The following is a 20,690-nucleotide window of genomic DNA, read 5'->3' on the forward strand; positions in this document are numbered from 1 at the left end:
CACGAAAACGGTCGGTCGAGAAATTGACGCCTGTGTAGTGGCCTTAATACGGTTCCTCACAGCCCAACTCTCTTACGTGGAAATAAAGTATTGTGGAAAAGGACGCGAAGCAAGGTGAAGATCACTTTTGACATGACAAGGGCAGTTTTCTCCTGGATGGCAATATCTAGGAAGTAGGCCTACGTGGGTGCTAGTTATCAACTCTCTCTCTCTCTCTCTCTCTCTCTCTCTCTCTCTCTCTCTCTCTCTCTCACACACACACACACACACACACACACACACACCGCTCCATTGAGACACGGACGAAGGCCTCCTACACACGCACCAGTTTATCGACCGACTGACCGACCGACCAACCAATGTTGTGGCAGCCTACACATGTACCGATCAACTGCACTTTGCGTCTTGATGTTATGATTTGCTTATATTAGGTCATTGGATATATGTTCTACGAGATCCCGCTTGGCTTCACCCAGGAACAAAAAATTGAGGTTTGCCTTGGCTCTTTTAGAGGCAATAAAACCGTAAAAGGGCGAGAGAATTTTGCAGGCAAAGAAGTGGCTAATTTAAGGAAAGAAATTTACCCACGTTCTGTTACTTAAGTAGCTGAGAGCCAATTAGTTTCGTAATCATCGAAGAATGGATGCATCGTACATTTCGGAGCTGCTGGACATTATCAAATCATTCTTTACAAAAAAAAAAATTAAAAAAAATACAGTCATGTGGGAGGCTGTAAGCTGCGAGGAGAGGCTGTTAGGTCCATTACGATTTCCAGCCAATGGCAGAGGTTTATATTTACAAATTAATTTACGATGTAAATGTAAAATGACTTGTTCCATAACACTGCGATTTATCATGAAAGATTATCATTGGAACACGAAACTAACTATGAGAACCTCATTCTCAGTGCTGTTGTATCCCCAGAATTATTAACAAAAATGATTCGCGAAACTTGCAGTGTGATTTATAGCTCACTAAGCAAATACATAACGATAAAGCGAAGTAAATAAAACAAGATACGTTCATGTAAACATTATTAATTAATTTATGTGTGTAGCATAAAAGGTGACCTGTAAGTTTAAGAAACTCATTTCAGATTCAAAGAAAGAAGGTGGCACATGTCATCTAAGAAATACAACAGCATTTAGAAATTGTTAGAATGGAAAGAAAAGGAATTCCACACTTCGCTTTTCAAAGTAGAGGGCTTGGATATAGGATCGAATTTCTTAACACTCGAAGTAACGAAACAAATGTTTCATGAATTAACGTCCGTTGAATGTCGATATTTCGGTTCTTGATTTCATTTCCGCTAAGCATCGGAAGTAAAATCTGAATACATACAGAAGTTCGAAGGATTTTTATTCTTTCTGCGTGACATCCGCAGTCTTTAAATTTTTCCAGAAACTCTGTCGTTGAAGTTTCGTCCTCCACTCATGTACATTAGAACAGCATTAATTACGTGTGTAGTGACAGAAGACGAACTTCTGTCGGGCGGTTGGTACAACAGCGCCACACGCGGGACAATTTGTTAGGTGGAGGGGGCATAGTTCTTCGGTCGGTCGGTCAAAACGCCTACACACGTCCAATTTGGGGGTCGGTCGGTGCTTTTGTGAGGCGTTTAAATGAGGCGCAACGGCACGCGGCCTTGGCCTTCAAATGGGACCGCTGCGCCACAGCTGTATAATAAGGCGCTCCTCTCCGGCACATGACGTGTGATGTGTTAAGCTGCTAGCGTTGACGAAGCGCAGAAGCTAGCGCACCAGTTAGTTCAGTCTCGCGTCTCACTGCGGTTGTACTCTGGTAGCTGCCAACATCTACAGCAGTCTTCGAAGTTATAAAATACTCGTACGTATTTTCACTGATATTTAAAAGCGTCCTTACGTTTTCAGTTATTCTTGAACTAAGGCGACTAAAATCTATTGCTGCTGTTCAATTTGCTTCGTATTGCGGTAGTGAAATACATCTTATCACTTTCTTCTTTAATTCAAATGTTGTTGTGGTTTCATTTGGCAAGTTTTGGTTTGTGTGTGTGTGTGTGTGTGTGTGTGTGTGTGTGTGTGTGTGTGTGTCGATGATTTTTCCCTTGATTCATTCTACTTACTCTTCTCCTTTAATTTTATAGTTGCCAGTTTAATACTCTTCCTGCTACTCGATTGAGAAATTACCGTTCAGTGAATGAAACTGGTATAGATGTTTTCATGTTTTAGGAAAATTTACGACGGAAAGGTGTGATGCTGCGTCCGTAGATAAAGTTGTGTTAGCAGCTTTTAAGCTGCTACTAGTGGTGGTGGTGAAAATAATAACGGGATTCAAAGGTCATCAAAGTTTCATTTTGTGAAGCTGTAAGTAGACTGAAATTGCTGACACTTCCATTTCTGAACAGCTCGTGTCGTAGTGGGTACGTCAGGATATGTACCGCTGAACACCTGTATGATCTGCTAAGCGTGTACTCGTGTTTATTTTTCGGCACTGTGTCCGTTTCGTTTGTTAACGCAAAGGCATTATTTATTTTCTGATAGTCCATTCAACGTTCTACATACTAGGAGTGGAGAGGGGGATTCACAGTTCTGAAGATGTACTGCTCAGGAAGAGGATAAATTATGTTACCAACAAAATCTGAGAAACCCAGTGCTATTAGCTGTGTGAAGTTAAATTTGCAAATAAATCAGACATTTTGTTTCGAGCAACTCTTTACGTACACCAGAGAGACGTTTACTGACGCACTTTTTTTACTGCAAAAGTATTACAGCTGTTACAAAACAATACTTCTGTTAATTTGTTTGTAATTGGTCAGTGTGCAACCACGTTCAGATGCAAATTAACTTTGACCCATTAATTGGCTGGATCCATTTCGTTACTATACGTCGTGTAATCGACCCATGAATTTTTGAATAACAGTATTCTATGTTTCTCGATATTTTCTACGAGCATTTATATTTAAATTGCTTTACTACCGTTTTGACTGATACGGACCGCAAAAATTTCCTCTCCTGTTCCAACCTTTGCATCTTGGGAAGTAATCTCATCGCATTGAATTATTTGTCGGATAAATTCAAATATCTGTCCACCTCTAAAATTTGTGCTCTCTACGGTTCTGTCTAGCTTCGTGGAGGTTATTCCCTGTTGTCTCAAACCATGTCCTATCATCCTGATACGATTGTATTCCTCATGCCGCGCGGGATTAGCCGAGCGGTCTCGGGCGCTGCAGTCATGGACTGTGCGGCTGGTCCCGGCGGAGGTTCTAGTCCTCCCTCGGGCATTGGTGTGTTTGTCCTCAGGATAACTGAAGTAGTGTGTAAGCTTAGGGACTGCTGACCTAAGGAGTAAACTGCCACAAGATTTCACACACATTTGACATTTTTTGTTTTCGTCATACTTTTTTGCTGGTCGATTCTAAGGAGAACCTTCTCATTAACGACCAATTACATCACTGATTTCTATAAATTACGCAGAATATTTAGTGAGATCATTAAGAAGTAGTCTCTTAATGAATCATGTAACACAATTATAAATTCGAGTGACCCTAAATATGAGTGATAAAATTCGCGTAAGGTATTGACAACTTGGCAAGAGGTACGACGCTGTGGAAAGTATTACCGGAAGAAGGCGACCTGTACATTTATTCTAGCCCCGGCGTTGGGCTGGTGTAGGAATAAGGAGTCATTCATTATATGGATAGAAGATGCGGACGAGACGTGAACCAGACACTTCGCCTGAAGATGGAAGTAAGAAACTTGCTGAAACGTTGCCAGAGAACGACCCAATGAATCTATCAAGCCGAGGAGATTTTATCATCTGGATAGAACGTTAAAGTGCAGTAATAATTGACGACAGCCTCCTCGAAACAAGTCATGACACTCAGCACCAATGGAGAAAGTGTACTGACAGGGCGATCATTCAGTACTGTTGTCATATGAGCTAGTTTTTTTTGTTCATTGATAGGAAATCAGTTAATTCCCAAAAGCAGCTGATTTCAAAATGATTTGTCTGTTGTGGAATATTACTGGAATGTTCTGATACATTACTGAGCTAACGTAGGATTCAAGTCTCTACAGTCATTGGCTTTAAGCTTCGTTAAAGATGCAAAACTGTGCTAGATATGTTAGAGGGCAATTAATTCCTACATAAAGAACGGTATGATGAGGCCCACTAGCGATACTTAAACAATAATTCTCTGCATCAGTCATTTATTGTACCATTAGACAGTTCAGTGGTTCACGTCATCTTCAGGAGGAAAAATTACATAGCAACACTACCAGTAGCGAGGGGGAAACACCTTTATAATCCTTACTGAAACCAGATATCTAATTGCGTAGCTTTCCACCCGAATGAAATGCCTTATGGTGTAATAAGTATTTTGTCATTGTATAGTACACTGTTCAGACAAAACATTTATTGCGAAACTGATAATTTACTATTCTGGTACATTTAAAAGTTAGTCTAATAGATTATTTCGTCTAAATGGTTTACTGATTCAATCATAGCATCCAGACAGCATTTAACAGGTCTTATTCGCCGCCTATACAGATTATTACTACATAAGACTAACAAAAATTGTCTGCAGTAGCATACTCTCGATGAGACAGCTAATGATGTCGTAAAATTTATGGTGATATTATGCCCACAGTGACGAACACTGGAATATCGAGAGGCTTCCTCCATGTGCACAGTAATAGTGGAGTAGAACATACACAGTAGTATAGGGATGTGCCATGGCAGCACTAAGACGCTTTAAATGAATCAGCCATACGTCCACAGCGATTTGTAGTGAGTGAAAACACAGCTAAACCGAACGTCTATAGCTACAGACTAGCAAAGATAAGGGAATGTTTCCCGCAACCACATCCTCGACCGCGAGGCTGAGCACTTGATCAACAAACGCGGCTGTCAAAATTACGTAAATCACTTCACCCGCTCGGCGTGCCGAAGCTCTGACGGTGAGATTGCGCTCGGCTCGAATTACTTTTTACTAAGTCCGTACACTTAGCTATGACGGTTATCAATGGCGAACGTATCTAAAACCCAATAGCATCAAATTACTTAATTCTTTTGAGTGTATAAGTGAACAGTTTTGCTGTAAGCGCTTTTACGTGATGAGAATTTGCGCTATTTTGCGGACAGATATCGTGATTATTCTGTAAAATAACGTAGAGGTTGATCATTGTAGAGTTGTACTGCCAGTTTATGGTATCGCACATGTCGATTAAATGTATTAAAGTAAAAGGAAATCGTATTGCATTGACATTCTTAACTCCCTACCTCAAAAGAATCATTACTGAAGACACCTGCAATATTTCTGAATGAATTGGAAATTTCGACAGTATGTTCAATTTGACATTTCGTAACTATATATGCCTATTGTGGTTACATCCAGTTGCATGTACTGTCTGTCTTCCATTACTCTAATTACCAGTGAAATAGCGGGTGACCTTGTCAGTGTTATCCTTTACGCTTTGTTGAAATTGTCCACAAGACAAGGCAGAGTAAGATATGTATGAACAAAAGCAGAGGTGTACGATGCAGCAGATCGTGAGGACAGTGGAGATGGGTCAAAACGTACTGCATTTCACAGGTTAAATAAATCAGCTAGAAACATCATTTTATATGTAGAAACACTGAAACATGGAGCTACACGTTAATTCTATGAAAGATCTTTTCTTTGCCTCCAAGATGTGGTAGTTCTGGAAAGGAATATCAAAGTATGAAATACATGGCTCAAGCAAAAATTTGTGTTCTCCACATTGTACCATAATACTTAAGGGAAAATTTTAGTTAACGGAATGTTACTTCTACAAATGTAGATAAATATCCGACACGCACGAGTGACGTCGTAGGGATTCTAGTGCTAAGCACGTGTTGGTAACGTTGTTAGTCAACCTGAGAACACCTTAACAATGCTTTCTTGTGGTATCAAATAAGGATAGTTTCGGTATGAGAAATAATTAATTTGTATTTGAGGACTCCACTAGTTACCTACTTTCTGGTGGCTATTTAGAACGATAAAGGTAGCAAGAAACACAGTAGTACATGCTAAAAACGTTGCTAACGTTTTGAGACGTAAAATTAAGATTGGCGATCTTTTACAGGAGCTCGAAATTTAGCGCAGACTTCAATGCGAGATACCTATAACAATTTCCACAACGAAACTGTCTCGGAACCTGGCAGAAAATCCAAAGCAATTCTGGTCGTATGTGAAGTACGTTAGCGGCAAGAAACAATCAATGCCCTCTCTGCGCGGTAGCAATGGAGATACTATTGCTGCCAAAGCAGTTACTAAACACAGCCTTCCGAAGTAAATATTCCAGAATTCGAATCGAGAACAGCTGCCAACATGAGTAACGTAGAAGTAAACATCCTCGGAGTAGTGAAGCAACCTAAACCACTTAATAAAACAGTCTTCTAGTCCAGAATGTACACCAGTTAGGTTATTTCGGAGTATGCTGATGCATTAGGTCCATACTTACCATATACAAGCGTTCGCTCGACGAAAGATCCGCACCCAAATACTGGAAGGTTGCACACGTCACACCAATAGTCAAAAAAGAGGTGTAATCCAATAAATTACAGGCCCATATCGATAACGTTGATATGCAGCAGGATTTTAGAACATACATTGTGTTCAAACATTATGAATTACCTCGAAGAAAACTATTGACACACAGTCAACATGGGTTTAGAAAACATCGTTCCTGTGAAACACAACTAGCTCTTTATTCCCATGGAGTGTTCAGTGCTATTGAGAAGGGATTTCAGTTCGATTCCGTATCTCACGATTTCCGGAAGGCTTTTGACACTGTACCACACATGCGGCTTGTAGTGAAATTGCGTGCTTATGGAATATCGTCTGTTATGTTGCTGGATTATTGAGTTCCTGTCAGAGGTCACAGTTCGTAATAACTGACGGAAAGTCATCGAGTAAAGCAGAAGTGCTTTCTGGCGTTCCCCAAGGTAGTGCTACTATAGGCCTTTTGCTGTTCCTGATCTATATAAACGATTTTGGAGACAATCTGAGCAGCCCTCTTCGGTTGTTTGCAGATGACGCTGTTGTTTATAGACTAATAGTCATCAGAAGATCAAAACAAACTGCGAAAAGATTTAGGAAAGATATCTGAATGGTGCAAAAAGTGCTAGTTGACCCTAAATAACGAAAAGTGAGGTCATCCACATGGGTGCTAAAAGGAACTCGTTAAACTTCGGTTACACGATAAATGTCTAACCTAAAAGCCGTAAATTTAAGTAAATACCTAGTTCTTACAATTACGAACAACTTAAATTGAAAGGTACACACAGGAAATGTTATGAAGTCCAACCAAAAACTGCGTTTTATTGGCTGGACACTTAGAAAATGTAACAGACGTACTAAGGAGACTGCCTAAACTGCGCTTGTCCATGCTCTTTTAGAATACCGCTGCGCGTTATGGGTTCCTTAGCAGATAGTACTGACGTAGTACACCGAAAAATTTCAAAGAAAGGCAGCACGTTTTGTATTATCGCGAAATATGGGAGAGAGTGTCACAGAAATGATACAGGATTTGGGCTGGACATCATTAAAAGAAAGTTTTTCGTTGCGACGGAATCTTCTCACGAAATTCCAATCACCAAATTTCTCCTCAGAATGCGAAAATATTCTGTTCACACCGGCCTACATAGGGAGGAACGATCACCACGATAAAATAAGGGAAATCAGAGCTTGTACGGAAAGATGTGTTCATTCTTTCCGCGCGCTATACCAGATTGGAATAATAGAGAATTGTGAAGGTAGTTCGATGAGCCCTCTGCCAGGCACTTAAATGTGTTTGCATAGTAGCCATGTAGATGTAGAAAGTATATTCATGCGTTGTGAAGAGCGTGGTTTGCACTTCTGACTGCTTCGTCGCCTTCAAGCGACCCACGGAAGTGCAGAGTATCCTAACAGATAACAGAAATAGGACCTGACAGCTAAATCATGGCTAATCAGTTAGTTAACAATTATAGGCTCAGCTCAACGATACATATTCTGTGGAGTGTAAGCGTAAAATGTACTACTCTCACGACAGCTGCTTCGTGCGACAGTCTTACTACATCGCTGTAAATTACAGAAACCGTTTGAAGCGTTTATCTTTCTCCTCTAGTGGCCTTCTGCTGCAACTGGGCGGTGTTCTCAGACATACAAGCAGTATATCATTGACTCCTGATACAGCAGCTTCCTGTTTAAAGTTGCGTGTCAAAGGACCTTAGTCTTGCTCAAATTTCTGTTGTTGGAAACGTACGTTCGTCGTAGATGTATGGTGCAGAAATCCCATATAGACTTTTAAAGAAATTTTGACAGTGATGAATCTAACATACGAAGGGCAGCGACGTTATAAGGTACTTCCCACAAGTCACTTTGAAACATCGAACTACTCGTACTTACGGCAGCCTGCTGAGTTCATCCAATGTGTCACCAGAAACCTCGAAAAAATGATTTCCGCGGTAAACAGACAAAAGTACTGTCAATAAACAGTACAGGGAAGAAAAGCTTTTGGAATGTTGATACAAAAGAATACTTAAGATTAGCTGCGTGTAGCGGAAAACCAATGAAGTTACTGAATCGAATAGTATAGAACAAAACTTTTGGCTCGACTAGAATAAGGGATGTACTGATAAGACATATCCGATATTACATGTGTAAGATTTTGCTATTCGTTCTTCTTGTAGCTTTTACAAAGTTTTGAACCTGAATGTTTTAATGTGCACAACATCAGTTGTAATGATAGTTCCACTTCAAAGCAGCACGAACTGAAACTTTAATTTAGATTCTCAAGGGTGGCTGAATGCCAGGGAAACAGCATGGAGCGCACGTAAATCACTGTCCCACCCCCCCTAACTCAGATATGATCATTAGACGTTAAGGGTTAAAAATACGTACTTCGCAAAAGAACCAGCTGATTATCAGCCACGAAGGCAGGCAATAAATAAGTTTCATTAGTCGGTAACAACCTGTACCAGACAGCCGGCCGCTGTGGCCGAGAGGTTCTAGGCGCTTCAGACCAGAACCGCGCGCCTGCTACGGTCGCAGGTTCGAATGCTGCCTCCGGCATGGATGTGTGTGATGTCCTTAGGTTAGTTAGGTTTAAGTAGTTCTAAGTTATAGGCGACTGATGACCTCAGATGTTAAGACCCATAGTGCTCAGAGCCATTTGAACCATTTGTGCCAGACACTATGTAAAAACATTTATTACTTGATCGTCTTTGAAAAGTTCTCGGTCCATATCTGTATTAAAGCTTCGTTATGGCAAGAGATCTTGTTACTGGAACGTGAAGCATTTCGTTATCTACCATTAAGTTTGGAAGACCACAGGTGCCCTTTACGACTCACTTCTTTTTTGACCATTTTTAGACCCCAGAATACAGTTGGAAAATTGTCACTGACTAAATACACCTGTCTTAGGTATCTACGCAGTCGTCTCTTTACTGCAAAGCAACACATCTCCAATAATTTCGGTTTCCATATGGAGTATACACCTAAGTATTTACGCACTGGGCCACATCCAATCTTTTCTGCAATAGGTAACAACACGAAATGCTACAACGGATCTATTGTCAATGCGGCGCAGTTCACATTTTATAACTTCGTTTTTGCAGGGTAAATTATAGCAGTAGTGGCATTTGGCTGACATCTTTGTAGCAATGGAAACTTAACATTTCCCAGCTAAAGTCCAGGACGACATTGTCTCCTGCAACATAGATTTATTAAAGATGCATGGTGCCCTAAACATTAAGGGTAACTATCTGGTGAAGTTAGGGTTTGGCGAGCTCGAAGACAAGCAGTGGAAATTCTAGCCGTCTGCGGGTGGACTTTATCTTGCAGAAATGTAATGTGATTTAGGGCAACAATACACTGAGCGAGCGAGTGCAGTTATCTTTACATAACATCAAATATTATAAAATATACTATTAATGAATGAGGTCTCAACCCATGAAGTATGCAGCTCGTGGTCTCGCCGTCGCGTTCTCGCTTCCCGAGCACGGGGTCCCGGGTTCGATTCCCGGCGGTATCACGGATCTTCACCTTCGTCGAAATGACTGGGTGTTTGTGTTGGCCTCATTATTTCATCATTATTCATGAAAGTGGCGAGTTTGAACTGAGGAAAGGTTGGAAATTTGTACGGGCGATGATAACCGCGCGGTTGAGCGCGCCAAAAACCAAACATCGTCAACCCATCAAAGCGCAAAAGTGAATAGACTTTGGGTGTATTAAGAAACGAACCTATGACACATCGCACATCAGTTTGTAACTGTGCATCTCTCTTCCTTAGGCTACAATGAACTTCCATAACGTGTTACCTTGACATGCATGTTACCATCTTCGGAAGGCTAAAAACGCAGTGACGATTATAACGAATCGTAGCAATAAAAATATTTTTGATGGGTCTTCAATGTGCCTTAGAATTGAAATGGCGTACTTTCATAACATGTAGGTTACAATCCGAAAATTAAACATTAATAAGTCTGGCGTCATTTTATGACAAATCGTACCAATAAACGAAGGGTTTTCGAGAGATCAATTTACTGGTGCATCGACATGGCATGTAATTCTAGGAAGTAAGTTGTAATTCCAACCCATCAGATACGGGCGTCTATTGAAGGCCTATATGTTTTCAGACTCTGTAATAAAAAGATGACATGCATATGACGTAGATGGCGTTCCTCCATCTCATGGGTATACGCTGATATTGTTCTAAATTTTCGGAAACATGCCCCAACATTTTTTCCCTTTATGAATTCAGAAACTAGGCACGCTCAATGTTGACGTTCGAATACACGGTCCGTGTGCCGATGGCTTGTGGGAGGGAAGCCGTAAAAGTGTTAGCTTTGTGTGTACGAGATCGTGTTGTAACTTTCCGTGTATCATACATGGAGGTGCAAAATAGGGCCCAGCCCAGCATTTGCCTGAACGTGCTTGGGAAACCGACTACAGCAGACTCGGAGGATGGCCGATGTACCAGCCAGTCGCTGTTCCGCCACTTGGCTTCCATCTTCGTCTGGCATACCTTCCTGTCACGCAAGCTAGCGCGTTCCGTTTAGACTACCAGCAGGTCACAAGTTGTTAGACAGTAAAAACATATCCATTTTCCTTCATTCGTTCCTGGTCAAAGTCTTGGTTTAAGCTCCCTTATAAAATGTGTAACTTTGAAAATGAAGGTATTCTAGAGCTAATTTATTAAATTTACAATCTCAGAGCAACAACTGAACCCATCTGTTCATGACCTCACAATTGCTGTTGTTGGTTGGACGTTCCATTGGTCACTTTGTTTCGTAATGATGTGGAATGTCATTTTACTGAATGTTAATGCAACTGACCTTTAAATGTGGTAGCATACTGACCATTTACAGATATCATGAAACAAAAAATACTTGCCTTAAGAACATTTTTGCAGTAAATAAGACAACTTCCTGAATAGAAACTCATCTGAGCCCAAGAAGAGCTGTCCAGGAGGTGGCCTGCGACCAGCAACATTTTAATAGTGACTACAGCGCTGTTGTTACACTATAATATGTAACCAGAACGTTTAAACATATCTACACAATTCAATGCTGGCTAACAATTTAAAAATATAGAAGTCAAGGAATTCTGCTACCTAGGCAGAAAAATAACTATTAAGGGACGGAGCAAGGACACCAAAAGCAGACTAGCACTGGCAAAAAAAGGCATTCTTTGAGAAGTCTACTGGTGACAAAGGTTTCAATTTGAGGAAGGAATTTCTGAGAATGTACGTTTGGAGGACATTCTATGGTAGTGAAACATGGACCGTGGGGGAAAAGCGGAACAGAAAAGAAACGAGCATTTGAGATGTGGTGCTACAGACCAATGTTGAAAATTAGGTGGACTGATAGGGTAAGGAATGAGGTGGTTCTGCCCAGAATAGAAGATAGAAATATGTGGAAAACACTGACAGTGCAGAGACAGGATGATACGAAGTCTGTTAAGACATCGTGGATCAACTCCCATTGTACTAGAGGGAGCTGTAGATGGCAAAAACGGTAAAGGAAGACAGAGATTGGAATACATGCAGCAAATAATTGAGGATGTAGGTTACTGAAGAGTTCGATAAAAGAGAGGAATTCGTGCTGGGCCGCATCAAAAGTCAGAACAATGACGACTCCAAAAAAAAGTAATCTCTCTACAGGTTGCTGGTCTTGTTGGCATTCATGTTTATAGTCTACTAGAGGTGTAGCAGATAAAATTGAATTAACAATGTTTGCTGACTGTCACTAATTTATTTTTGCTGAAAGGAATTCAGTGTGTTCATCGTTAATCTGGTGTTCAATCTGTGTGAAACGTCAAACGTGGTAGTCTTTAGCTCTTGTAATCAAACAAGTACGAACAATTTATATCTCCCAAAATCTCGAAAAACTTATCTGAAATCATTAATCGGAGAATGATTCTGTCGTGGAATCTTACGTCTGGTGTAAGAACCAGGGAGTCCAGTGAGCTGTGACGAAGCTGTGCTGGATTATCGGGTATTCTATGTTGCACATTAACATGCATTTCCATTTTTTAAAAGTTTACGCGAATATCAAGGACAGCGATGCCTGATTCGACCAACCTATCAGCTTCCACGCTTCCCTGTATCCTAGATCGAGAAAGTTCCTAGTATGTGAAATAGGACTCAATCATTGTCGAGGAATTCGCTGAATGTACCTTGATTCATGTAGAGAATTGTATATTTTCAGTATTTCCACTCTTCACAATTTCAGTATAGTTTAACGTCATGAGTGGATGCTGTTGCCATATCGGACGAAATTTCATAGATTAAAACTTTTCCTTTTACTAGAAATAATCCTAAGAAAATCTCTCTAATGCTATCCCATGGAGCAAGCGTCGCTCGTCGCAGATAGCGCTAAGCTATTTCTTTCTCTGGCTGCCCTCGGCCGCGTAGGGAAAATACACATAATGTACACTTTACACACGTACCGAGAAGTCCTTAGAGCGATGGGGATAGCATGTGGTGCCGTGTGAAAAGACATTGAAATTCCATAAATTGAATCAGAACAATTTATTTTAGATGCACTATTAAAGTAGTTCCTCGTTTTTATGCAGAGCACGCTACTCGCATAGTAATTACTCAATGGCTTGATAATGTGTTAATGGCTTACTAAGAGATTAGTTGATATTTAACGCAGAATCAACGTGAAATAATTAGCTTTTTTCAGACTTTTGTGCAAGAGTTTTAAACTCCGTGTCAGGTCACGAAAACTGACAATGGCTCCGAGGGCGGTATGGTAATCCTACAATCCTACGCCCCCTCCATACTGCCTCCTATGTCGCCATTGGCGGTGGATGGTACGGTGATCGGTCGGTAGCGATGGGCATGCCAGGGTCTGTGGACCGAGTTTACGCACGTAAAATTGTTACCTTAACGTCTGTGTCATGCTTTCCTTTCCCTTTGTTTTGGCTCCCCGTCTCAAGTGAGGTGGCTCAACTTCTCTAGACCGGATGGTGCAATGCGCGCATAAAAGAAGCACCAGTTGAGATTGTTCTCTGTAAAACCACGGAGTTAGCTATGGTCGGAGCAAGGCACATTCAAATCACGTGTCTGCAAATCCGACTGAGACCACTGTAATAAACTGTATAGTCAATGTCTGTGTTGATCTTTAAGCAAAAAAATCGTCAATTTAGTCGTCAAACTGAAAGAGTGCTCAGTTATTATGAAGCCGAAGTTTTCAGGGTAATAAACTTGTTTTTTAACCTTAAACAATATCATGCCCAAATATTTAGCAAATCTTTGGTAGTTAATATACGTCCAATTTTTAATGAAATTGACATTCAGGGGACGTACAGCTAACAGGCTTTCATTGTAATTCATTATTTGATTTTTATCTCGTTAGTCACTAGTATTTTGTTCTGTTTCAGGTGGCGAAAATGAAGAGATTTCTGAGCTTTCTCACACTACTCTTCGTTGCCTGCCAAATGTGCACAACGCAACAAGCCGTCGTGACTGCAACTGATCAAGCTGGCCGCGTGTCCGGTGTGCACCCGTTGAGCGGCGATGTCGGCCCCTATGCGAGAGAACAGATGGGTCCGAGGCTTGACACCTGTCAACAGGACTTCGTTCAGCCGGTCGCAGATTTTATTCTCCGCGTCTTCAGAAGTCAGACTATAAAACGAGGAAAGCAGCAGGTCAAGATACCAGATGTCCACAAGACCAAGTTCAAGGGTGTCGGCCCCATTGGTTTTACAGTCCGCTTTGATGCCACTGAAGGCTGGTTGAGGGATCTATCCTCGCTACGGCGAGTCGGAAACGTAAGCATATCCCGATATGGCAACAATGTAGTAATGGAATTCGGCGCGGGACTGCAGAAAATGGAGTTCGGTTATGATAAGTACGATCTCAAGGCTGGCCCTTTCTCAGCCAAAGGTCATATTAGTGGGGAAGTTTTCAACAGTTCAGTAACGGTCAGGGTCTCCATGGACGTCGGCGGTGAAACGTGCAGTCTCGTTCTACTGGACGTGAAGATAAGCATACCAGGAGAGATTAAAATGCAAGCGACAGGAATGGGCATGCTGAACATGTTTTATTCACAGATTATGTCGTCAGTCACCAAGAAATTGGAAGAGGGCCTGCCCAAAGCGGAGGCTAGTCTTAGCAGGAGCATTCAAGAAGTTTTTCAGAAGCTGCGCTGCGACGACGAACATGGTCTTATTTAATATGTCGTTCGACGAATCAACGAGGAATGTAAAATACAGTGAAACATTCCTCTGAAGTATTACTCGTGTTTGTCAGATTGACGACTACGCATGGACGTAAAATTAGACTCAAGTGCTCAGGACAGACGAAGAAATACATAATTTCTGTGAAATGACGGAGAAGTAATTTCTTTGTAACTTTTAAATGCGAAATATGACACCCGAATTTTTCTTTCTAAATTTGAGTCACAATAATAAATCGGACTGAGATACTTAACTTTCACTGTTTATGCACGAAAATCTAACTAAATCTTCCTGTACATGTATATTTACTCTCTTCGCAGAGTTTGTTCATTAATTTCACTTCTCCAATTAGTACTTAATTAGCCTACTCCAATGTATGTATTGCCGTGTCGAAGAAATTAATTCTGTTAGTATTTTTATTTTTCTAAATTACATTGTTGGATACAGTCAAACTCCGCGCCACATTCTTCTTCGCAGGAGACAAACTTAACATAGACGAAGTTTGTCACCGGAAGCTACAAAAGGCTCAGGTACATGGTGAGGGGCGCAGGCACATTTCAAGAGAACTGATGTTAGTGGGAAATAAATCGCCCTGAAGAGAACTTCTGCAGATACAATGGAAACCTAGTCTAAAATATCAGTTTTTTCAAAATGAATGCCTCTTCTAACAATTACTCGCTGTTTTCGGTCTGTACGTAAATCTGTTAAAACCCGTTACCTCAGATAAATAACTTCATACTGGGTGGTTTAGTTTCCACGTTCTGAAAAATTATCTGCAGTAACCTATAGTGTCATGAAACTTGTTTCATTGTCTATCTGCAGCCAACTAAGTAGAAATATACAACTTTGGTTCCGCAGTTTTTTCCCCAACATTTGAGGCTTTAATGAAACAAAATGGTTACACATGCATCTTTGAAAGTAATTTCCGTCGCTGGCCACTTTCTCCCATCTTCCGGGCAGTGTACGAATCCCGCGTCGAAAAAAATTGTTCATCTTTTGAAGCGATCCACGAATCGATCAAATTTCCGACTTCATGAGATCGGAAGTGTTGATCAGCCAGGTCATGCACCATTGATTTAAACAGGTGATAGTTAGCAATGTCTGTAGAACACGGCGCGTAGTGTAGGACTTCCCATTTTAACGTTTCCAAGTACATTGACTTCTTGTGCAACGTGGGGTCGAGCGTTGTCATGCTGCAAAATCACTTTATCGTGCCTCTCGCTGTATTGCGGCCGTTTCTTTCAATGCTCTGCTCAAACGCATTGCGTTAGATAACGAGCACCTGTGATTTTAATTTGGTTTTAACACCTAATAGTACACGACCCCGAGCTGGTCCCACCAAATGTAGAGCATGATCTTGGAGCCGCGAATATTCGGTTTGGCCGTCGACGTAGAAGCATGGCCGGGATATCCCCATGATTTTTTTGCGGTTAGGGTTATCGTAATGAACCCATATTTCGTCCCCGGCCACAATGCGATGCAGAAATCACACACACACACACACACACACACACACACACACACACACACACACCCTTCAACTTCTCTTAGTTTCAGCTCACAAGATACCCAAGTACCTTCTTTCTGAATCACGCCCATAGCATTGAGACTTTTGAAATTGCTTGCTTTGTCACTCCCACTAAACCTGCCAATTCTTCTTGTGTTTGACGCGAGTCTTCACTCAGCAATGTCTCCAACGCTGCATCTTTGAAAACATTCTCTTACACCATTACGCCGGTCTAAGACGTTAAAATCACCGTGCTTGAAGCGTTGAAACCACTCACGACACGTTCTTTCATTAATAGCGTCCTTACCACACGTGTCTGAGAGCATTCAATGAGACTTAGTTGCTATTTTCTTCATATTGAAACAAAACAGTAACACCTTCCGCAAATGACGAGAATTAGGCGCTTAAACTGACATTTTCGGTCAAGAACTTTGATGTAGACACAAATCGACGAGTGTTTGAATGTTGACCGAGGTCCAAGCTAACTGCCTGACGTCTGCGATCTGTTTCTTTCGACTTCTACTTACCGTTGTCGCCACCTATCTGCAAACGGCGGAAGCAAAGTTGTACACTTTTTGTAAAACAAGATCCAGTAGAGAACGCACGAAGAGAGAGGAAGGTTATTAATGTCCCGTCTGTGTCAGTAGACACAACCATACAAGAACGTTTTGTTGATTTGGGGCAACGTATCTTGCAAAAGCGTAGAGCGAGATGGCAGGACCAGTTAGTGAGAGCTTAAAGTGCTGCTCCGTGCACCATCCATACTAAATGTCTCCAGTGAACTGCATTGTCTCCCAGAGTAACTGACTTCACTACCGGGGTTTCTGTTCTTAATGAAGATTGTTACTGGCAATCTTAGTTACCCGCCTAGAGACGACTGCTTCTAGATACTGAAAGTGTAATTGAAAACCAGAACACTTAACGATAAAAATACTTCGCCCAGTAACGGACTGATCTGAATAAAATGTGTAGACTTGAAACAAATTTTTACAAAACAGTTTTAATTACTACTGCTATATAGTGTAAAACATGGTTGCACAGTGAAACTTCACATCAGTTTCGTCAGCTAAATTCTCACAGCGTCTTGCACAGTGAACTGAATTGGAGCAGTCAAACTGAGAACTTCATATTCCGTCAGATCTGCAAAGCCTCCGCGCAGATACGTAATTTTTTCAAAAAAAGAAAAATAGTTTCATCCACTCAAGTCAGCGGTCCCAGTGTATTGGAACTCAAATATTGACAATACTCCCAAAAACTGCTTTCTTCGTATAGAAATGCAGTAAGCTTTTGGTAGTGATATTTGAAATGTAGTTCAGATTATCCTCGGTGTACGAAAACTTCATCACTCAAGAATGGAGTGTACTGTTCTGTAATGTTTATGCCTCTAAAGAAAAGTAAATGGCTAATTTGTCTAATTATTAGCAAATTTGGTATGAAAAATCATCCATTTTTTGACTCCTTTCCACCTGGTCATCATTTAAATGAAAATCTAAATCTATTTAACAAGCAAGTAAAGAATATTTCACATACAGCTGATCAAATTCTACAAGTTGACTAACCGTTAAGAGAGGAAAGGGTGAATTGTTCCCTAGGCACACTGAAACACGCATCACAAGAGGGGCTACTTAAAAAAATCGTGTTCAGATCTTACGAGAGAGAACGCAGATGACTCACCTCCCTGACCGAGATCCTCTCTTACTGTTTTTACCTTTTTTAAGGGTTGGTTCGTCTCCTTTTCCCATACGTACTTCTACATTATAGCGTTTGCACCTTTTAGGTCGCAGGTGGTCTTGTCTCTGCTGCTTCAGAGGTGGGATATTTCCTGCCTCTAGCATAGCATTGGGTTCGTTATCTTGCTGACTTACTTCACCGCTCTGCCTGTGAGTGGACATGTGGCCGCTCCTTCAGAAAGGTCCGAGCAGGCACACGGGGGGAGGGTTTATTAGTTATTGGGAGCTCCAACGTTAGGCGGGTGATGGGGCCCCTTAGGAAAATAGCGGAAAGGTCGGGGAAGAAGGCCAGTGTTCACTCTTGCTGCTTGCCGGGGGTCTCATCCGAGATGTGGAGGCGGCCCTGTCGGCGGCGATAGAGAGCACTGGGTGCACCCGACTGCAAATAGTTGCTCATGTCGGCAACAATGACTCCTGCCGTCTAGGTTCAGAGGTCATCCTCAGTTCGTACAGGCGGTTGGTGGAATTGGTGAAAGCGAAAAGCCTCGCTCGCGGGGTGCAATCAGAGCTAACTATTTGTAGTATCGTTCCCAGAACTGATCGCGGTCCTTAGGTTTGGAGCCGAGTGGAAGGCTTAAATCAGAGGCTCAGACGATTCTGCGGCGATCTGGGGTGCAAATTTGTCGACCGCCGCTATCGGGTGGAGAAATGTAGGGTCCTCCTGAATAGGTCAGGCGTGCACTACACGCCGGAAGCGGCTACAAGGGTAGCGGAGTACGTGTGGAGTGCACATGTGGGTTTTTTAGGTTAGAGAAATCCCTCCCTAGGTCCGACAAGACGCCTCTTCAGACGCGGCAAGGTAGGAGTAGGCAAAATGCAACAGGGAATAACAATATTAATGTGCTAATAGTAAACTGCAGGAGCGTCTATAGAAAGGTCCCAGAATTGCTCTCATTAATAAACTGTCACAACACCCATATAGTACTACGGACAGAAAGTTGGCTGAAACCAGACGTAAACAGTAATAAAGTCCTAAACTCAGATTGGAATGTATACCGCAGAGATAGGCTGGACAGTGAAGGGGGAGGCGTGTTTATAGTGATAAGTGCAATAGTATCGAAGGAAATTGACGGAGAGTCGAATTGTGAAATGATTTGGGTGAAGGTCACGGTTAAAGCAGGCTCAGACATGGTAATTGGATGTCTCTATAGGCCCCCGGGCTCAGCAGCTGTTGTGGCTCAGCACCTGAAGAATAATTTGGAAAATATTTCGAGTAGATTTACCCACCACGTTATAGTTCTGGGTGGAGATTTTAATTTGCCGGATATAGACTGGGAGACTCAAACGTTCATAACGGGTTGCATGGACAAAGGATCCAGTGAAATTTTTTTAAATGCTTTATCTGAAAACTACCTTGAGCAGTTACAGAACCGACTCGTGGCGATAACATATTAGACTGTCTCGTGACACAGACCCGAATTATTTGAAACAGTTAACGCAGAACAGGGAATCCAGGGAATCAGCGATCATAAAGCGGTTACTGCATCGATGATTTCAGCCGTAAATAGAAATATTAATAAAGGTAGGAAGATTTTTCTGTTCAGCAAAAGTGACAAAAAGCAATTATAGTACCGGAATGCTCAACACACAAGTTTTGTATCCAGTACAGATAGTGTTGAGGATCAGTGGACAAAGTTCAAAACCATCGCACAATATGCGTTAGATGAGTGTGTGCCAAGCAAGATCGTAAGAAATGAAAAAAGCCACCGTGGTACAACAACCGAGTAAGAAAACTGCTGCGGACGCAAAGGGAACTTCACAGTAAACATAAACACAGCCAAAGCCTTGCAGACAAACAAAACTTACGCGAAGCGAAATGCAGTGTGAGGAGGGCTATGCGAGAGGCGTTCAACGAATTCGAAAGTAAAGTTCTATGTACTCACTCAGCAGAAAATCCTAAAATTTAGTATTATGTTAAAGCGGCAGGTGAATTGAAATAAAATGTCCAGACCCTGTGTGACCAGAATGGTACTGAGACGGAGGATGACAGACTAAGGGCGAAATACTAAATGTCTTCTTCCAAAGCTGTGTCATAGAGGAAGACTGCACTGTAGTTCCTTCTCCCGATTGTAGCACAGAAGACAACATGGTAGATATCGAAATAGACGACGGAGGGATAGAGAAACAATTAAAATTCGTCAAAAGAGGAAAGGCCGCTGGACCTGATGGGATACAAGTTCCATTTTACGCAAAGTATGCGAAGAAACTTGCCGCCGCCCCCCCCCCCCCCCCCCCCTCTTCTTGCAGCGGTGTACCGTACTTCTCTAGAAGAGCGTAGCGTTCCAAAGGATTGGAAAAGGGCAGAGGTCATTTCCGTTTTCAAGAAGGGACGTCGAACAGATGTGCAGAACTATAGACCTATATCTCTAACGTCGATCACTATTAAGCTCGAGTATGACTTTTCTGGAGACTAGAAATCTACTCTGTAGGAATCAGCATGGGTTTCGAAAATAACGGTCGTGTGAAACCCAGCTCGCGCTATTCGTCCACGAGACTGAGAGCCATAGACACGGGTTCCCAGGTAAATGCTGTTTCTTGACTTCCGCAAGGCGTTAGATACAGTTCCCCACAGTCGTTTAATGAACAGAGGATATGGACTATCAGACCAGTTGTATGATGGGATTCAAGACTTTCTAGATAACAGATCGCAGCATGTCGTTCTCAATGGAGAGAAGTCTTCCGAAGTAAGAGTGATTTCAAGTGTGCCGCATGGGAGTCTCATAGGACCATTGCTATTCACAATATACATAAATGACCTTCTGGATGACATCGGAAGTTC

At 41.8% G+C, this 20,690-nt stretch overlaps 1 protein-coding gene across 2 annotated transcripts; it reads left to right on the forward strand.

Moving 5' to 3' along the window:
- The first annotated feature begins 1,548 nt into the window (after positions 1-1,548).
- On the forward strand, positions 1,549-14,927 carry LOC126322933 (uncharacterized). Of its 2 annotated transcripts, none has more exons than XM_049994596.1 (2): positions 1,549-1,845; positions 13,877-14,927. In XM_049994596.1, exon 2 carries the CDS (start codon positions 13,886-13,888, stop codon positions 14,669-14,671), a length of 786 nt encoding a protein of 261 aa, XP_049850553.1. In that variant the 5' UTR covers positions 1,549-1,845; positions 13,877-13,885; the 3' UTR covers positions 14,672-14,927. The 2 variants fall into 2 exon arrangements, with proteins under 2 accessions (XP_049850553.1, XP_049850552.1); XM_049994595.1 differs by lacking the exon at positions 1,549-1,845 and adding an exon at positions 2,242-2,342.
- The last annotated feature ends 5,763 nt before the right edge of the window (positions 14,928-20,690 follow it).

Source organism: Schistocerca gregaria, chromosome 2, assembly GCF_023897955.1.
Source record: "Schistocerca gregaria isolate iqSchGreg1 chromosome 2, iqSchGreg1.2, whole genome shotgun sequence".
Lineage (NCBI taxonomy): Eukaryota > Metazoa > Arthropoda > Insecta > Orthoptera > Acrididae > Schistocerca > Schistocerca gregaria.

Coding starts and splice junctions, on each gene's coding strand:
- LOC126322933 (XM_049994596.1), top strand. CDS start 13,886: ATGAAGAGATTTCTGAGCTTTCTCACACTACTCTTCGTTGCCTGCCAA.